General features: G+C 54.1%; 1 protein-coding gene across 7 annotated transcripts in view; it reads left to right on the top strand.

The window, feature by feature from the left end:
* Window positions 1-14,758, top strand: part of CELF5 (CUGBP Elav-like family member 5) — a 49,012-nt gene that overhangs the window by 11,605 nt on the left and 22,649 nt on the right. For all 7 annotated transcript variants that reach the window (XR_004314367.1, XM_032465993.1, XM_032465995.1 and 4 more), the window contains exon 2: window positions 5,143-5,225. Coding sequence is in view for 6 of the 7 variants with exons in the window: in XM_032465993.1 (XP_032321884.1) it covers window positions 5,143-5,225 (83 nt within the window). In the remaining variant the exon portion in view is untranslated. The remainder of the gene's footprint in view (window positions 1-5,142; window positions 5,226-14,758) is intronic.

Here is a 14,758-nt window from a genome sequence, read left to right as displayed (position 1 = left end):
CTAGCCCTGTCTCTATCTATGGGTGACCTGGGCCACTGGGAACCTCAGTCTCCTTGTCTGTAAGGTAGACACTCCTCCCCACCATCGAAGTCTCTGTGGGGTTGCCCCAGGGCCTGCATCATTAAGTAACCACCCCCAATGATTCAATTTTTCCATGTATCAAACAGCCGTTCTCTAGACTAGATTGTAAGTGACACACATGGCCTTTTCATAGGTGCTCTTAAGTCCCCCTTTGTCTTAAAATAGTAAAGGTTTGGAGTGAGTTCCAGGGAAGATGGCAGAATCGGGTGCTTTGGCCTCTCCACAACCCAGGGGCCAACACCCCAAAGGCACAGTGGATGGGAGTGGAGCGCATGACGTCAGACACCCCCAGCTTCAAATTCCAACCCCACCCCTCACCTGCTGTGCAATCTTAGGGAAGTCATTTTGCCTCTCTGAACCTCAATTCCTCTGTACTATACATAACACTCCCCTCCCAGGATTCCTGTGAGAAGAGAAAGGCGTGGAGCCAGTATCCAGGCCAGTGACCGCCCTGTCTAAGTGCTCAGTGAATTGGCTGTTAGTGCTCCCTCTACCATAAGAGGGGGTGTATTGCAGTGAAGAAGGGCTAGGACTGGAGTTAGACTTCCAGGGTTCAAATCCCACCTCTGGCTCCCATCACTCAATGTCTGGTGTCTCAGTTTTCCCATTTTCAAATGGGGAGAATTGTAGATACAATAATGCCGTTTTCTTGGGCTAGGCTGAGGGTTCAAATGGCTCCTAGGGGCTATGTGTCCCTGTAGGATGCCTGGGGCTCAGTGGATTGCAACCATTATTGTTATTACAACTTCGAGTTGTGAAATCTCAAAAGCTCAGATCTTGGAGCAGAGAGCAGAGGATCTTGGCAAGAGGAGGGACTCAGAACTTCCCGACAAAGAAGTTTCCTCTGGGAAGCTGCTGCTTGCTCACCTCCAGGGATGGGGAGCTTCCTCCCACCCAAGAGAGCCATCGTGAAGCAGATCTATTACTCAGACAACTTTCTTACATTGGGGAAATCTCTTGTTTCCCCAAGGATCCCCCCAGTGGTCTCTGCTCCACTTTGGGCTTTGAAAATGGGGGTGGGTGTGGAGGGAACCATAGGGCTGTCAGGTACTGACATTTGGGGGGACTAGTTCTCGCAGGCGGGACTGCCTTCTTGACCTGCCCCACCTCTTGGCAGGCATGGGGCTTGGCAGCATGCTTTGCTGAACACCTGGCCCCGCCCTTTTGACACTGATGAGGCTGCTGTGTGGAGTGAGGGCAGCCAGGACTGGAATCTGGTGACATGCTCACCAGTGTGGGCATTGGATGGGTGGGGATTTCCCTGGAGGGTCCCTCTAGGACTAGGAGGCAGCAAACCAGAGACCCACAATTGAAACAGGGTCCATAGCCTTTTCAGTATTTGACCTGGCCCCACATCTCTTAGAAAGGTGGTACTGTTTTAAGGTTCCTTATAGGGAAAGGTAAGGCAGGGGCCTGCGACTCCCCGACTCCCATTGGCCCTGGGGGAGATTTTTAGAAAAGATGCTAACTCCAGGCAGTGTACTTCAGTGGTTAGCACGTGGTTTAGGGAGCCTGGGATGTTCCCCTGTGTGACCTTGGGCAAGTCACTTGCTCTCTCTGTACTCCAACCCCTCATCAGTAAAATGAGGACAATGCTAACAGCTCCTTCGTGGGGTTGTTGTGAGGGTTAAATGAGTCAATGCTGAGTCTAAGCTTATTAGCATGAGAAACGAATGCACTTCGTATTAACATCACTAAAAGCCTGCGCTCGCTAGTTGGGAGTTGTGTTCATTTGTTAGGGCTGCTTAAACAATGAACTGCAAACCAGGTGGCTTAAGAATCAGAAATGTGTTCTCTCACAGTCCTGAGACCAAGGTGTCAGCAGGACTGGCTCCTTCTGAGGCTCCTTCCAGGCCTCTGTCTCAGCTTCTGGTGGTGCTGGCAGTCCTGACTGTCCTTTGGCTTGGAGACGCACCACTCAGATCCCCGCCTTCACGTTCACGTGGCGTTCTCCCCGTGTACATGTCTCTGTGTCCAGATTCCCCCTTTTAAGGGTACCAGTCCTACTGGATTAGGGCCGCCCCACTCCCGTGTGACCTTACCTTAACTAATTACATCTGCAACAACCCTGTTTCCAAATAAGGTCACATGCTGGGGCCCTGGAGCTTAGGAGAGCAACATAGGGGTTTGGGAGAATGCGAAGCAACTCAACCCTAATAGGGACTGAAATTCAAGTCTCTGTTTATCCAGAAACTGGTGAGTGTCACTCGTTTTCAGCAACTAGAAAAGAGAAACTAGGAGGCAGAGAAGCGACAGGGCCAAGAGAACGGGGAAACATTTCAGTACCAGGGACAGCGGCTCGCGTTTTGTTTTAGTTTTTTTCCTCTCTCGCTGCAAAGCTTCCAGACCAGAGGCTGATGGAAGGTGGCTCAGGGGTCCCACCTACCCTCTGAGGGCCAACACACTCCATGTTCTGTATGCAGGGCTCCACAGGCAGGAAAGGACCCAAAGTTTAAGGGGTTTGCCCCTTTTTTACATTTCCCTGTGGCCCAATTCCTCGACAGTCCTGTCTAATTTCTCTCAGGCCTTGTGGCTAATTTTCTTAGTGTCTCTCCTTTCCCTGAAGACCTGGGGAGATTCCATTCAGAAAATAGAAACACACACACACAGAGTAGAAAGACGAGGCATGTACTGGGAGAAGATTTGTGCATCAGATATGACCAAAAAGGATAAGCACACACCACATATAAAGATGAGATGCTTGTAATACATCCCAATTGCAATTTTTTAATTCTGGTAAAATATATAACAAAATTTACCATCGTAACCAGGTCTAAGTGCACAGCTCAGTGGCATTAAGCACATTCACATTGCAATCACCCCACCACCATCTCCAGAGCTTTCTCATCTTCCCAACCTGAAGCTCTGTCCCCATGAAACACCAAATCCCCACCCTTCCCCAGCCCCGGCCCCACCGTCTACTTCCCGTCTCTGTGGATGTGACTCCTCCAGGCCCTCCTGTGAGTGGACTCACGCTGTGTGTCCTTCTGGGTCTGGTTCTCTCACTGAGCGTCCTGTCTTCAGGGTTCACCCATGCAGCACGTGTCAGTGTTTTCTTCCTTAGTGGTCCTTGGGTGGATGGACCACATTTTGCTTATCCACTCATCGTTGATGGATATTTGGGTTCTTTCTACCTTTAGGCTATTGTGAATAATGCCGCTAAGAACATGGGTGTGCAAATAACTCTTCGAGTCTCTGCTTTCAATTCTTATATTCAGGTGTGTACTCAGAAGTGGAATTGCTGGATCACATGGTAATTCTATGTTTAACTTTTTTGAGGAACTTGCAAACTGTTATCCACAGCATCCGCACCATTTTACATACCCAGCACAAATGTTTTTTGAATGCTAGAAACTGTCCTCAGCTCTGCCTGGTGCCCCCCTCCCCAGCGCTCCAGGGCGTCTCTCAGGCTTGGTGATGAGGACCCCTCCCCATCACCAGGCCCAGCTGGTGGGAGCAGCCGCTTAGTGAGCGCAGCTCACAGGATGCCGCTTTAATTAGCTACAGCCTGGGGCGGAAGTGGGCACCGCGGAGTTGTTCCCAGGGGCTCTGCTCAGGGGGTCCCCGTAGGGGGAGGCAGAGAGACCGTGAGGAGGGAGCGGGGGTGGGGGCCCCAGGGTCCGACAGCATCAGAACAGCCAACGGTGGTCTCGTTTCACAGACGGCGAAACAGGTCCAGGGAGGTTAGAGAGGCAAAGCCCAGCGCTGAGGCCCGGACCGCTGTGTCCATCCAGGGAGCCCGACACGGGCCTGCATACCCCACTCTCCCTCGGGCCAACATCTTTCAAAATGCCTTTGACCTCTCTGGCCCTTCTCTGGGTTCTCTCTGCTCACTTCTCTCCTGGCGCTTGTCTCTCTGCGTTTCGCGTCTCTGCGGCTCTCACGCTTTGCATCCCACCCAGGGAGTCGTCCAATCACACCCTCGCTCTGGGCCACTTCGGGGCCGGCCCCGCCCCTCGCCTCTCCCGATTGGCCCTGCGCTTTGACGCAGCGCCACACCCCCTTTAGCTCTGCCCCCACCTTTTGATTGGTTCTTCCCGAGGCACTTTCGGACCGTCCCCTCGGATGGGGAAACTGAGGCCCAGACAAGGGCGGCGCGCCATCCGAAGCCACAGAGCGGTTAGTGGCGGAGACGCCGCGCTCCTCATTCCGGTGCTGGGGCTGCTGGTGCCCTCCGCACCTCCTCCCCGGGGCCGCGGCTCTGGCCTCCCCTCTCCTCCCTCCCCACCTCGCCCAGCTCCTCAGCGCCATCTGACACTGCTCTGCCGTCCCCTGTCTCACCCTCTGGGAAGCGTGAGAGTGGAAGGGGAGAGCTGAGCTACCCCTACTGCCCACCCTCCACCGGAGGGGCTCCAGCCTCCTCTTCTCTTCATTGTTTAAATTGTAGTAATACACATATAACGCTAAATTTACCATCTTAACCATTTCCCCTTCTTTTCTTTCCAAAAAAGTTGTTATTGTGGTTAAATACACTTTACGTAAAGTTTACCATTTTAACCACAGCTTAGTGGCATGAAGCACACTCACACTGTTGTGCGACCATCCCCTCCATCTCCAGAACTTCCTTTTTTTTTTAACATTTTTTATTGAGTTATAGTCATTTTACAATGTTGTGTCAAATTCCAGTGTAGAGCACAATTTTTCAGTTATACATGAACATACATATATTCGTTGAACTTCCTTATCTTCCCAAACTGCAGCTCTGTCCTCATGAAACACTGACCCCCATCCTTCCCCCAGCCCCGGCCCCACCGTCTACTTCCTGTCTCTGTGGATGTGACTCCTCCAGGGACCTCCTGTGAGTGTGTGTCCTTCTGGATCTGGCTTATTTCCCTCAGCTTAATATCCTCAATGTGCATCCATATTGTAGCAGGTGTCAGAATTTCCTTCTATTTTAAGGCTAATATTCCATTATATGGGTGGGCCACGTTTAGTTTATCCATTCATCCATCAATGGACACTTGGGTTGCTTTCACTTCTTGGCTATGATGAAGAATGCTGCTGTGAACATGGGTGCGTAACATCCTTTTCTCTGAACATTCCTATTTCTCTCCCCTCCAGGCTGTGCCTTTCTCACCTACTGTGCCAGGGACTCCGCCATTAAAGCTCAGACTGCCCTGCACGAACAGAAGACCTTGCCCGGGGTGAGTCCTGGGTGCTGTCTGGGAAGGGGGACGGTTGGAGGAGGAGTTGCTCTCAGCCTGGAGAAGGCTGAGGCCCTTCCTGGGATCAGCGGTGAAGCCCATGTACGTCTGATCTCAGAAAGAGGTATAAGGAGCGGAGAGGCAGAACTCATCACCAGAATGAGCATTCCTGGTGTGCCTACTGCATGCCGTGCCCTGCACTTCATACCAGGGTGGTTGTGTGTGGTTGTGCAGGTTGCATACTGCACAAGGGCACCTGGCTCATCATGCGAGTGTCATTGGGCTGAGACCTGAAGGATGAGGAAGCATTAGCAGGCAGAGGGAACAGCCTGTGCAATGGCCCTGAGGCAGGATCCTGCCTGGTGTGTTGGAGGAAAAGTTGAACAGTCCGGAGGCCCATGTGTCTGGAGCAGAGTGAGCAAGAGGGAGAGAGAGAGGAGGGGAGGGCAGGGAGGGGACAGAGGCAGACGTGCAGGGCCTGTGGGCCTCAGGGAGGAGCCTAGACTCCACCTGCCTCTCACCATTAAAAGGAAAGGGCTTTTCTTTTCCCTTCTCCCTATGGAGCAGATAAAACTATGGCCCCTTAATGCAGAAGCTCCTGATGCATTATTTCCTCCCCAGGGGAGGCTAGCCCAGGCTCTGTCCCTGCCAGTGTCTCTGGTCAGCCCTGTCCTCTTTGGATGGGCAGGAGGTCCCTGCCCCCAGTAGAGGAAGGGTGGCCCCCCTTAGCCAGCCGAGCTGGGTCTCCAGGCACTGCCTCTTGATGGAAACTGAAGGAGCCACAGTGAGAACCATGGTACCCGACCCCAGGAGCTCTGGTGTCCAGCGGGGAGCAGGGAGGACGGCCCTTCCCTCTGGAAATCTCAGGGCCCTTCAGCATCAAGGGGATTCGGGGGATGCTTGGGTGGCACCACGCCATCAGTGCTGGGAGCCTGGGAGCAGCACGGCTGACAGTGGGCAGTCTGGGCTTCGCCAGCCAGGGACATGAGGCTGTGGCATGACTTTGACTCAACTCTGAACAATCATCAAAACGTTCCGGAGTGGGGGGTGGTTCTCAATCTCATTTGCAGAATAAAGAGCCCGTCTTCAGGGGTTGAAGTGGCATAGGCAAGAGCTTGCAGCCACATCAGCAGCCTCCTTGTTTAGCTCTCGCTGTGTGACACAGCCAGTAACTCTGTGACTGTCAGCACTGGACGGGTATAACTGGGCGGGGCATAGGGAGGGCGCTGTCGAGAAGGTCATGGAGGGCTTCACTGAGGAGGTGGCATTTGAGAAGAGGCTTGACAGGTGAGAAGGAAGGGCATGCCAGGAGATGGAACAGCACAAGCAAAGGTGCCTTAGAGCCTGTAGAATAAACACCACCCAGAATTCAGTCTTCTCCCTCCCTTGCGCCCCCTGCCAGTATCTCCCCAGACCAGCCAGGAACTGGAGGGCAAGTCTGCCCTTGCAGTTTGGCCCCCAGGGGCACCGTGGAGTTCTGTGGGCTGTGCTGGCTATCTCCTGATGCACCACAGATTACGCATGTTAGTGGCTTCAAAAAATCAGCATTCAGTTATCTCACAGTTGCCAGGGGTCGAGGACTGGGGCTCGAGTTTACTGCCTGGCCCAGGCTGAGGATTTCTCCTAAGGCTGCCGTGGAGACATCAGCAGAGCTTGACTGTGGCTGGCGAATCTACCTTCAAGCTGGCTCAGCTTTCGGCTGGAGGCCTCAGCTCGTCTCCCTGTGGGGATCTCCATAGTGCTGCTTGAGTGGCCTCACAGCACGGTGGCAGGCTTCCCCCAGGGCACAGGATCCGAGGGGCCAGCAAGGCGGAAGTCATCACACCTTTTATGACACACTACAATCCCTGCCACATTCTATCCTGGCCACTCACTGGGCGCCAGGGGCCTAGGGGAGGCTGGGGAAGAGGCGGGGGAAACCTGGAGTGGCCAAGCTTGGTAGTGGATTGGTCCAAGGCCAGGCAGCACAGAAGGGAGGTGACCTCACGGTCTGAGTGCAGACCCCGCGCTGGTGGCCAGCCCCCTGTCCTGTTGCTCAGTCCTTCCATGTCCAGTGGACCATGTTTTTGTGGCATCAGATCCTGATTGGGACCTCTGACTCCTCTGTCCAGAGAAATCAATACTTGCATGGAGATTTGCCAACATTGCCAGTAGTCCCCATGGCTAAGGCCCTCTTCCCCATTCCCCTGTTCCCACTTTCCTGGTGGGATCACTGAGGCCCAAAGCCAGTGCCTTTGGCTTCCTGAGGCTGCAGGGGCCTGGGAACCAGTTTCCTCTGTGTTGGAGGCTGAAGCTGAGCTCTGGGCTCTGTCGGAAGTGGGGAAGGAAGATGGGAGAAGGTGGAAGAGCCAGGAGCTAAAGAGCTCTCCCTCCCTGCATGCCGGGCTGCTCTCACCAGGCTGGTCTCCAGTCCAAGGTCTCCTTGGAATGTAAAGATGCTACATCACCAGCGTTCCTTCTCTGTGTCAGACTCAGGGCTCTCTGTCCTTCTCTGTCTGCTAACTCTCCCTGACCAGTCTATGGACCCAATTCTTTCATCCATTTATCCAGCCAACCAGCCAGCAAACTTTTATTGAGCACCTGCTATTTTCCAGGCACTATGCTACACATCTATCGCTAGCTCTGTGTGCAGAAGTCACCCCCTCGGGACTCCCCCGGCACCCCAGACCCAGCAGAGCTCAAACTGACCACCACATCCCCTTTGAAAGGGTTTTTCCCCCTCCCAGCCCCTGCCCCCCCAGCCTGCAGTCCCCACATCCTGCTCTCCAGAACCCCTCCTCCCCACTCTGTGGTCCTGTGGGTTCGCATCCCAGCTCCACCCCTCCCAAGGCTTTGACAATGTCTTTCCTTCAGAGGCTTAGTCACTCTTGTCTCTGAAATGGGTCTCACCACCTCCATCTGACCAGGCTGGAGAGAGAATTACAGGAAGTGTGGATGCAAAGTGGATTCTATTTTGGGAGATGTTAAGTCCTTACGTTTTGGTCTCTGCAAGTCCCTGGTTCCTAGAAATTCCTCACTCCCCAGAGACCAAGGACTCCACAAGAACAGCAACCCCTGTAGTCATGTCTGAGGGCTCAGGGGAGCTGCCTTCCACCTAGAGAATCTCTCCTCTGCCTTCAAGGTGGCACCTGGTACCTCCTCCCTGTGCTTATCCCTGACCCCTCGGGGCTGGGGTGTCTGCATCTGCCTGTGTCCCCTTAAACTGGGGGCTCCTCGAGGGCAGACCCTGGCTTTCAGCGTGGGAGTAGATCTGGGGGTGTATCAATCTCCTAGGGCCACCCTAACAAAACACCACAAACTGGATGTCGTAAAGCCTCAGAAACTTACTGTCTCAAGGGCCCAGGAGCCAGAGCCTGAGATCAAGGTGTCAGCAGGGCCACACTCCCTCTGGAGGCTCTTGGGGAGGCTCTAGTCCAGGCTCTCTCCCAGCTTCTGGTGGTCGCTGGCAATCCTTGGCCTGGGGACTCATCGCTGCGATCCCTGCTTCCGTCACTACTGGGCCTTCTCCTCTGTGTCTCCACCTCTGCCTTCTCCCTCTGCCTTTCTCTTGTAAGGACACCAGCCATTGGATTCTGGGGCTCACCCTAAATCCAGAATGACCTCATGTCGAGATCCATCTCTTAATTATGGGTGTAAAGATGCCTTTTCCAAGTCAGGTCCCATTCACAGATTCCAGAGGTCAGGACTTGGACATATTTTTAGAGGGAATGACCATTCAACCCACTGCAGGGGGTGTGACCACAAAATGAACAGCCCGATGTAAGGGTGCCTGGGACAGCATCTCAAGGGAGAACCAGGCGATCCGCATTGATGGCCTCGTGGAGGGCAGACAGGGCGGGTTCTTGGAGAGGGAAGCATTTGTGTTGTCTTGAGTGATGGCAGGACTGTGGCAGATGGACGTGGTGTGCGCACAGAGTGTACCAAGATTCGGAGGCAGGAGCCTGCCTGGCGTGCTGAGTGCGGGAGCACACGGGAGCCTAATGGGGGAGTTTACTGCCCCCAGTGACACTGGGCAATGTCTGGGGACATTTGTGATCATTGTGACCGGGAGATGCTACTGGCATCGGGTGGATAGAGGCCAGGATGCTTGTCAACACCCTACGGCGCCCAGGATGGCCTCTCACAACAGAGAATGACCCAGCCCCAGATCAACTGCACCAGGGCTGAGAAACCCTGTTTAGGAGAACAAGGAGCTGGTGAACATTCTAGAACAGTGCTAGTAGAAATATAATGCAAGCCACATACAGCATTTAAATTTTTCTAGGAGCAACATGGAGAGAGAAAAAAGAAACAGGTGAAATGAATCTTAATACTGTCTTTCACTTGAACCCAGTATCTCCAAAATCTTATCATTTCAATGGGTGGTCAGTACAGCCCACATAAAAATTATGAACAAAATAGTGCACATGCCTTTTTTCATCCTTTTTTCAATCCCAAGTGTCCCCAGATCCGGTGAGTGTGCTGCACACCCATGGTCCGTCTCACCTGCACACTCCACTGTTAGCAGGGATGTTCGATCTGTCTCTGCATTTTATAAAATCAACATTTGAAAAAGTAGGTTTCGCCTGTCCAGTTTGTTCTAAATAGACTTAAAGGTTTTCTAAGAATGGAGTCGGGTATCAGTTTTTAGGCTTATATTTAGGTTTATATTTGTATTAATTGTACTTAAACACAAGTAAACAAAATTCCATTTCTCAGTCACGCAAGCCATATTTCAAGTAGCCACTTGTGGCTGTTGGCTCCCGCACTGAGCAGTAGTTCTAAAATGTTCTAGGCCAAGGGTCAGTCAGCTTTTCCCGTAAAGGATCAGAGAGTAGATATTGTTGGCTTTGCCGGCCATTCAGCCCCGTCCCATCTACACAAAGCAGAAAACAACCACAGACAAGTCACTGAATGGGCATGGCTGTGTGCCAATAAAACTTTATTGATAAAAACAGGCAGGAAGCCAGAATAGGACTGTGGTTTGCCAGTCTCCAATTTAGACCATCTCTGTCCAATAGAACCTTCTGCAGTGGCGGACATGTTCTGTCTCTGCTGTCCAGTATGGTGACCAATAGCTCCATGTGGCCATTGAGCCTTTGAAATGTGGCAGGTGTGGCTCAAGAACTGGATTTTTCGCATTATTTAGTTTTAATAAATAGAAATTTAAATGTAAACAGCTACATGTGGCTAGGGGCTACCATACTGGACAGTACAAATCTAGAATGTTCTAGATCAGGGGTCAGCTACTGTTTTGGGCAGCAGAGACCTAGAGTGTTCTAGACCAGGGAACAGTTACCGTGTTAGACAGGGCAGACTTAGAATGTCCTAGACCCAGGAACGTGGTGCAGTGTCATCACACATCTAAATTAGGGATTCTGAGGTCTCTCTTTGATACCAGCTCATGTTTGAGGAGGGGTGAGGAGTCTCGAGCAATACAGGTCTCCTCTCAGAGCCTCAGTTTCCCCAGAGCTATCACTGTTGCCCAGCACCCCTGGGGCACTTCATCCAAGTGTCAGCGGGGCGCCGGGGCTGCTGCTGGCCCCACTTGACCAACAGGGAGATTGTGGTAAGAGAGGAAGGGACCCTACCGGGGTCACCCAGCAGGGGGCGCACTGCAGCCCCGCTCAACCAGTTCCACAGTCCTTGCACCTCTGGCTTCTCTCGTTCGGTTTCCTGAAAGCTGGTCCCTGCCCCACTGGAGGTGAGGGCAGATGTTTGCTCAGTAAGAAGGAGGCAGCTGAGAGCAGCTCAGACGTAGGGAACCCTGGAGACCACCCCCAGATCAGGGCAGCGTTCTCTCAGAGTAGAGCCTGGCTTTTCAAAACTATTTCTTAAAATTTGAAAAAAAAAATACTGCACACTTAGAGAAAAGCGTATGCAACACAACTTGATTATAAAGCGAGCACCTCTGTTACCACTGCACAGCTGGCATCGGCACACCGCCCCGTGCGCGTCTCCAGGCCCGAGCCCCGCTTCCTGCTGGAGGCGCCGCTGTTCTGACTTTCCTGGTGACCAGCTCCTGCTTTTCTTCTGGTGCGGTGCTGATGAGGCTCAGTGTCATGCCTCAGTGCAGTCTGTGCTTTGTCATCGCCGTGTGGTCTTCCACGGCTGGAATACACAGTTTGCTCGTACATTCTCCTGCTGGTGGGCATTTGGGTTGTTTCTGGTTTTGTTATTACTTGCTGGTGTTTTGTTTTTGGTGGACACGTGCCGCATTTTGGTCAGGCTCATTCCCAGGAGTTCCGATCCCCGAGTATCCATACCTTCGGCTTCTGATGAGCAGAGGGGCTGATTTCCGGGGTGAGCCTCCCTCCCCCTAGAACACCCGCAGAAATGGCATCGGCCTTTCGGAACAAAGAACTAGAGGCTTGCTTGCTGATCGCACGAGGGCTACTGGCACAGAAGACCCCCCATGCCTGTAAGCGGCATCTGGAGAAAGGCATCTGAGCCCCCCTCCGCGGCATCTCTGAGGGAGGATGGAGCCGGGACGCACAAGGTGCGGCGGGTGCCGGAAAGCCCACCCCGCGGGCTCATGTGCGCGCTCGCAGCCAGGGAGTCAGGGGGTGGGGTCTGGGTTGCGCAAGGGACGTAGACAGCCACCATCTCTCCCCCGTGTGTGTGCGCGTGTGCGTGTGTGTGTTGGGGAAGACAGTATGGAGCGGACACTGCTGTCTTTTCAGTTACAGATGAACCAGGAGGGGAGTGGTCCCCGTCGTTCCTAGCTCTGTGCGTCTCCCCACCCACTCCCCGACCTCCCCGTGGCACAACCAATCCCTGCCCCATAAAGCAGCTTTCTGCAGAGTGACCCCCTCCCCCTTCCAGTTCCCTCCTGGAGTGTGACAGCGGCGTCCGTGGGGGACACAGTTTAATCAAATCTCAGCATTCTGGAATAGGATCATACATTGAACAACAGAATCCTGGAATAGAACCAGGAATGGACGGCAGGACCCTGGAATCCACGCTGGGAGGGTGCCTCCAGGTCCCCGCAGAGGCTGTTTGCTGGGCTGTCAAACACGGGATGGGGTTCCTGGGGATAGGAGGGACCCCCTGAGGATGGTCAGGCAGCAATCCAGCTCCCGCCTCTTGGAGGGTGAGAGGCTAGGTCACCTGAGTCAGTGTCATCTCTTTCTTCATGAAGGTCCGGGAGGGTGAGGGTTGCCCCAGACCTGGCAGCTGCCCTGCTGTTCATCTGAGCACCCCAGGAAGGGATGGGTTTGTCGAGCTGTGAGACCCCCACAAGCCCCCTGAACCCTTTTCTGTGCACATAGGGGTCTCTGAGGTGGCCCCCTTGCAGAACCCACCCCCACATCCCACGACTTGGCTCAGAGTTAAGCCAGCCCTGAGAATGGGCAGGGGCCCCAAAGGGCCAAACCCCTAATGACTTGGCTGTCCCAGGCCTGTTTCCTTGTCTGTAACATGGAGGTGTGGAGTATTTCGTGGATCCTGGGAGGTGACACAACCCGGATGCTGAACACACAATTGGCAGATATATGCTGAACGAGTGAACAAACGGTCCCAGGCAAGTCGAGCTGTGGGCCTCTGACCAGTCATGCCTCTTCCCGGGCCCGTTGTCTCTGTGAGACTCGCCTGGCACAACTCTTGGGTTACTTCCCGTGCCGGCACCGCGCCCAGCACGCCTGCCTCGCTCTTGCCCATGGGACAGCAGTCTGGAAACCACAGGTTTTGTCTCGTTTCATCTCTTGTCATTTGTGGACCCTGTGCTGGGTCTTTCTGGAGAGGGGTCCCAGAGCCCGTCAGCCCTGACTCCAGAGCTTACTCAAAAGAGGTACAGTGTGTGTGTTGGGGGATGTGCCACCTTCAAGGCAGTGCCTGAGCAAAGCAACCAAAGCAGATGGGCACGGAGGGGAAGGCTTCTGGGAGAGATGGCATTCCAGGGGGCTTGTAGGACAAGGATTGGGTGTGCAGGGGCACCTTCCAGCCTGATGTCCTTGGGGTGTGGGAGGAGGAGAGGGCAGGAGTGGCTCCTTGAATGCCAGGATAAGGAGCTGATCCTCTACCCTAAGGGCAATAGGGAGCCATGGCAGCCTCCAGAACAGGAGAGGGGCTTGGTCTAGGTGTTCACTGGAAGCTGGACTGGGACTTGGGTCACAGAGGAGGAGGCTGGAGTTGTGCCTGGGCAGCCCAGATAGGGGTCCACCTTGCTTCGTTCCCCTCCACTCCACTCAGAAAGAACTTAGTTCGAGCTTTCCCTGGGCCACCGACTGCATCTTCTAAAGGCATAACTTGGCAAATCTAGGAGAATATTTGGGGCCCCAGCCTGACTACTGGAGACTCCTCCTGCAGTCCCTCCTCCCCACAGCCTCAGTTTCCCCATCTGGAATACACACAGGTCAAACATAAGGGACCCTATTGTCCCAATGGTGTATGGCTTGGTTGAAGTCACAGCAAAGGCTGGGTGGCCGAGCAAAGACTGAATCCCAGCCACTTAGTGGGCATACAGACAATCCCAGAGCCCTACCCGAACTGAACCTTGGCTGGAGGAATGCCTGGGCCCTCAGAGGAAACTGGCAGGAGATCTGGCCTCTGCTTCTGACTTTCTCCTCTCCTTTTCTGATTTGCCTGTCTGTAAAATGGGTATGTTTCCATCTCATAAAGTTGCTTAGAGATGAAATCAGTCAGTGGATATAGGTATTGCTCCAACATGAACTTCCTGCCACCAACTCTTATTCATACTTCAAAACCCACTGTAGATTTTCCATCTTCAGTGACCCCCAGGATAGCCTTTGGCTCATTACTGTTCTCTGCTCTAGGATCTTCCAGCACTTGATCCCTCCTTCTGCCCCAACCCTGACCTCATGAGCCTGGGAATGTCTGTGTATGCCTCTGTTTCCCCCTCTGTCAGACTGGTGGGGTTTTTCCTGAGGTTGCAGAACTACTCAGCATGAAGCACACGGGAATATTGTTGAATAAATGAAAAAAGGAAGGGAGGGGGCAGGGAAAGGATGTAGTGATGGGGAGCCAGAGAAGGTGGAGGAGGGAGGGAGGGCACTCGGCAGAGACCTCAGTAGGACAGATGGAGAGAGGGAGCCGGAAGGAGGTGGGCAGAACCAGATGGGTGGGCAGGGGCAACAGGAGGGGTGAGGTTAGGGGAGACCCAGCTCCCCACTGGCACTCCTCCTCCCTGCTTGGGCTGGCAGCTCAGGCAGGGCCCGGCCTCTGGCAGGCGGATCGCCTGGGTATTGGGTGTGGAGAGCGAGGCGCGGAGCCCCTGCGTGCGTGCGGCGGCGTGTGCGCGCCTGTGCATCCAGGGCTGGCCAGGCGGGCGGCGGCACGTGGATGCCAGCCTGGCGCACGTCTCCAGGCCGGTGGGTAAGGAGGGGCGCGGGGCTGCGGGATGCGGATGGCCGGGCCTCAGAGACTCGGCTTTCAAGTCGGGAACCAGAGCGGAGGGGGTTGCCCACCTGGCTTCTCAGAACCAGACCAGGACCCCATCCCCCACGCCAAGCTGACCCAGGAGGGGGAAGGGGCCTCCCAGTAGGAGGAAGAAAGTCCCAGGCTCTGCAGCGGGTTGGGGAGATGGTGAGCAGGTA

The sequence above is a fragment of the Camelus ferus genome, chromosome 22 (genome assembly GCF_009834535.1).
Source record: "Camelus ferus isolate YT-003-E chromosome 22, BCGSAC_Cfer_1.0, whole genome shotgun sequence".
Lineage (NCBI taxonomy): Eukaryota > Metazoa > Chordata > Mammalia > Artiodactyla > Camelidae > Camelus > Camelus ferus.
This window is presented reverse-complemented; position numbering and strand designations above follow the sequence as displayed.